Source organism: Trypanosoma grayi (assembly GCF_000691245.1).
Source record: "Trypanosoma grayi strain ANR4 Tgr_623_V1, whole genome shotgun sequence".
NCBI lineage: Eukaryota > Euglenozoa > Kinetoplastea > Trypanosomatida > Trypanosomatidae > Trypanosoma > Trypanosoma grayi.
In genome coordinates, this window is record NW_008826242.1 from 1 (window position 1) to 5,076 (window position 5,076).

General features: G+C 62.3%; 1 protein-coding gene across 1 annotated transcript; it reads left to right on the forward strand.

The window, feature by feature from the left end:
- Positions 1-81: 81 nt before the first annotated feature.
- DQ04_06231000 (hypothetical protein) lies at positions 82-5,076 on the forward strand (the record flags this gene model as incomplete). Its single annotated transcript, XM_009314597.1, has 1 exon — positions 82-5,076. One exon carries the CDS (start codon positions 82-84, stop codon positions 5,074-5,076), a length of 4,995 nt encoding a protein of 1,664 aa, XP_009312872.1.

The following is a 5,076-nucleotide window of genomic DNA, read 5'->3' on the forward strand; positions in this document are numbered from 1 at the left end:
CACGAGCGCCTCGCACGCGCGGCACTCGTCGTTGCGAACCCGTCCGACCGCTTCGAGGTGCGAGCCCGCATCGCGGCGAGCATGACGCTCACACAGGTGGAGACGCCCGAGTTGACGCTGCCGCCGCGCGGTGAGGCGCGGGTGCCGGTGACGCTGCACCTCGCTGCACCGGGGCTTGTGCAGGAGACACTGTCGGTGTACAACCTCACGTGCAAGCAGAAGCCGCTCTTGGTTGGGGTGTCGGTGCTGCGCCACGACGAGGCGATCTCCGCCGTGATCGAGGATGACAACGAGGCCGAGCGGCAACAGCAAGATCAACAGCCACAGCGGGAGCCGCGTGATGCCACGAGCGTTTACGCACCGTCGTTGGCCCCAAAGAACGGGGTGGTGGTCTTCCCAACCGCCGCGGTTGTGGTGGGCGAGGATGGGGCGTTCCGCCTACACCTTCCTGTGACAACCACCGCGCTGAAGGTGACGAACAACAGTACCCGGGACATCATCCTCGTCGCAAAGAGCAGCGCACCGCTCGTGTTCGGCATGCCGCACGCCTCACTGACGCTGCCGCCCCACTCAGAGGAAACAGCAGCGGCCCCGTCGGCCTCGGCAGCAGCGCAGGCGTACCCACGCGGACGCTTACGGCTCGATGCACACCACACAGAGGTGGTCGCCTGGACACTTGTGTCGATGCCGCCGCTCACGGCGCAGCAGACACAGCAGCTGCAGCGTCACGAGGAGGTGACGATGGGGGCAACGGCGCAGGTCTATGTGGCGCAAGTGGTGGACGAGGCGGTGGGCTTCAACTACAACAGCATGCTGTTCCCTGTGAAGCGTGCACTGCCCAAGGTTGGCCAGTGCGTGTTGCTGACAAACTTCCAGCTGTGCTTTGCACTGAGTGAAGGACGCGCGGAGCCGGCCATGATTGACCTCGGCGTCGTTGGCATTGACAAGAACTCCTCCTCCACCAATATCGCCGCATTGGACGAGGCCGCCAGGAGCAAGCGAAATAGCAACACAGAGAATATTGAGCAACAGCAACAGCAACAACAACAACAGCTACTGCAGGAGCAACAAAAACAACAAGTTGTCGGGTCTTTAGCCAACACAGCACGATGGGCAGGAAACGGCAGGAACAGAGCGAGCAGCAGCAGCAGCAGCAACACAACAGTGTCAATACGGCTGACAAACCTCTCTCCAATACTGCCGCTTCGACTGAGTGTCGAGTGCGAGCCGACTGTGCGCTTCACGAGCAACCGCATCGTCGTGCCACCGCTTCAGACCGTCACAGTAGAGGCGTTTCTCGTGCCGAAGCTCATCCGCACACAGGGTCCGTTCCGCTACGCCGTCTACTTTGTCAATGAGCTCAACCCCGAGAACGACATGGTGGTGTATGTGATGGGGCAGTACTACTGGAAGGTGTTCGAGCTCTCCTGTGATGGGGTGATGGATGATGTGCGGGAGTCCCTTTCCATGGCGTCGCTCCGCGTTGAGGATACATCCTCCGCTGGTGGCATCCTCTCCGAGAGCAAGATTGTCGTAACGGCGATGGAACCGAACGTGGAGGTGGGCGTGAGCGTGACAGAGAGCCCGAAGCTCGAGGGACTCATTCAACTGCAGGCGTTACGCTACGATGCCGCGGCATCACTGCAGAAGATCGTCTTTGGACAGGGGGGGAAACACACAACTGTCAACATGACCCTCCCAGGTGGTGTGAACGGCGGTACCACTTCTGGTGGCAACATCACGGCGAATGCTACGGCTAATTCCAATCCATCTGCTGTAGCTGCCGCTGCCGCTGCTGCTGCTGCTGCTGCTGGTGCTGGCTCTGGAGTTGGCGGTGGAAACAACGCGAATGGTGGAAGTGTGAGCGGCACGGGTGTTGGTGGTGTAGGCGGGGGTAGCGGCGGCGGAGGAGGAGGTGGTGGTGGTGGCGGCAGCAGCAGCAGTGTCGGAAGCGTCTTGAATGCATCGTTTGGTGCGTCTGCCGTGGCGGATAGCATTGTGGCAGGTCGAGCGAAGGAGCAGCAGTCATTCCGCCTGCGCTGCGTCCTGCTGAAGGAGGACCTCGCCGCACTTGCAGGCGCTTTCTTTGGACAGCGCAAAAATAAGAAGGTTGACGTACGGCGCGAGCGACAGGCGATGACGTTTGACAAGCTTGCCGAGATTGAGCGACGGCGCGTCACCGGCTCGCCGGCAATGTGGCTCGGCACACTAGTGCTGTCCAACGCCTTGACGCGCGTCGACGAGGAGGTGCAGGTGTTCAGTACGCTCAGCGCCTTCCAGACATTCACGGTGCCGTCGAAGCTTGTGCTGCGGCCGTGCGACAGTGCAGCAGCAGCTGCAGTGGTGGCAACGGAAACAGCAGTTGAGGCGTGCGAGAAGCAGATGACGAGAACACAGATGTACGTGGGCGAGTTGGTGGTGTCGAATCCGTGTGTGCAGCACAGCGTGGCGCTCTCCGTCACGCCACTGTGGGACAGAGCATACCGCGATGCCGTCCTGGTGCGCTGCTTTTTACACGGCGGTGAGGCGGATGCCGCGCTGACTGCAGATGCGCCAACGCTGCTGAGCACACGCCTGGGCAGCGCCGTGGCGGTGTCTGACTCGGTGACGGAGAGGGACGTTGCCAGCGCCACCGCCGATAATTCCAACAGCGTCACCGCCAACAGCAGTATGACGGGTGTGTCGAATAGCCTGGCGGCAGAGATGGCAGGGGGCGTGGAGGCAAAGACGCTTTTTGCGACCATCTCACCGCAGTGTGCGCTACGTGTGCAGGTGGTGCTGCGTGTCGACATGAGTGGGCACCACCCGAAGGTAGAGCAGGCAGTGGCGCTCGCGCTCTTTGATGAGAGTGTGCCATGCAGTGCATCGGTGGTGCGCATCACCCTAGCCCCCGTCGACGAGGCGGCAGGCCGGCGCCAGCAACAGCAGCAGCTCTTCCTGCAGCCGGCGAGGCGCCGCATGGAGCTCAGCAGCGCGGGAGGAGGTGGTGGTGCTGCTGGGGAGAATGCAGCGGACGGCGCTGCTTTGGCGGGATCATCAGCGGTAGCAGCAAACGGGGGGGCTGCGGTGGTGAGTACGAGTGGGTGGCCGGCGCCAACGGCACACTCGCACCCCACCTTGCCGCCAACGCGGGCACTGAGTCTGCACGGCAACTGCCAGTCCGTGACGGGCTGCTGCGGGGCGTACGCCTGCAGTTTTTCCTTTGCAAAGGACTCTCCTCCGACGACGGACATCGTGATTCGCAACAACCTCAGCTCCACGACTGTGGAGTACGTCGTGGCGGTGGTATCGCAGGGGCCGCAGCCGTGGCTGCTGCTGCCGAGCGCGGCCGCCGTGCTGGAGCCGGGCGAGACGCAGCCGCTGCGGCTGAACATTCTCTCCACCGAGGCAGGCTCGTACGTGGGCTACGTGAGCATCATCAACCGCGTAGCTCCCGACGAGCTGCTGCTGCTGCAGCTCAACGCCGAGGTCTTCGTCCCGACCGCAGGGGAGGGGCTCTTTGACATTGTCGCATCGAACGGGCATCGGTTGTCGACCGGGGCCGAGCACCACGTGTTCGTTGGCAGGCTCTTCGGCGAGGGCACTGACCGCGCGTATGTGGCGCTCGAGATCGTGAACCGCTCCTCCGTCCCGCTCGAGTTCCCCGTCGCGGTTGTCAAGCCGTTTCGCATGGAGTTCAACAGTGTGCCGGGCGACGACGACGGCGCCTGGCTCCTCAGCACCGACAGCGTCGGGGGCGCGAACGACAGGCAGACGTCGCCACACGAAGCGGAGGGCACAGAGGATGCCGACAACAACAACAGCAACAACAAATATCAGTCACCACCAACACCATCCCAGCAACAGCAACAGCAGCAGCACCAGCAACAATGCAGCAGCAGTGGCAATGCCATCGCCGGCCGCCCGCAGTGTGACGTGCGGCTGCTTGTGTGCCATCTGCGCAGTGTGCCTGAACGGCACGGGGAGAAGTGCTTTGTTGTCGACCCCAAGTCGCGTATGAAGGTTGCATTCCTCCTCGTGTGTGACCGTCTATGTCTGCCCAGCACACTCGCCGTCTGCGGCGAGGCGGAGGTGGTGCTCAAGTGCAAGCAAGCCCGCGACGCACGGTTTGTCGTGCGGGCACGCTTTCAGGTGTGCAGGCCGTCGATGAGGGTGCAGCGGCAGCATTTTTTCACGTGCGCGGACAACTACGTGGTGACAATCCCCGTGGCGAATCTTCGCTCGCGTGAGCTTCGCGTCGCGTTCTGTACGTCCTCCCCCATTCTCGACGTACTACAGGATGAAAGGGACTCCCCCTCGCTACATCAACACCACCAGCAGCAGCAGCAGCAGGAGTTGCAGAATGACGCCTTTATTGCAATAGCGGGTGGGTCTTCTGCTGCCGTGCATGTGCAACTCAATGTGGAACGCCTCGCCGCCCTGCAGAATTGGAGCAGCACCACCGGCGACGTGAAGGCACTGCTGCCCGCGATCTGTGAACACGTTCTGTTGCTCAATGAGCGAAACCCAAGTGAGCGTGTGCGGGTGGAGCTTTCCTACGTGCCGCCGAGTGCATCAGTGGGGTCCACCGGGACGCCCTCGGCTGCCTCCACTGGGGGCGCGCTGTCCATGACGAAATCACTCAAGGCAAGCCGCCGCCACATCAGTGAGAACCGACTCTTTCAGTTCGTGCAGCGCTACTGGCGTGTGCTGTCGGAGACGTCTGAGGTCCTGCTCACTGAGANCGCCACATCAGTGAGAACCGACTCTTTCAGTTCGTGCAGCGCTACTGGCGTGTGCTGTCGGAGACGTCTGAGGTCCTGCTCACTGAGATACGTTACTACGCGGCGCAGCAGGGGCTCGACACATCTGGCCCAGTGGCTGAGCCAGCCCGAAGCAGCAGCGGCGGCGGAGGCGCCACCACCACCAATAACAACGCCGTGGCAGGAAACAACACTGGCCACAACAACACCAATGCGAACAGCGGCGGTGGTAGTGGCAACGACAACGCCAATATTCATACAGGATCCAACAACAATAACAGCGGCGGGGGCGCCGTCTACTCGTGCTGCCGGACGGCACTGCGGTCGCTGCTAG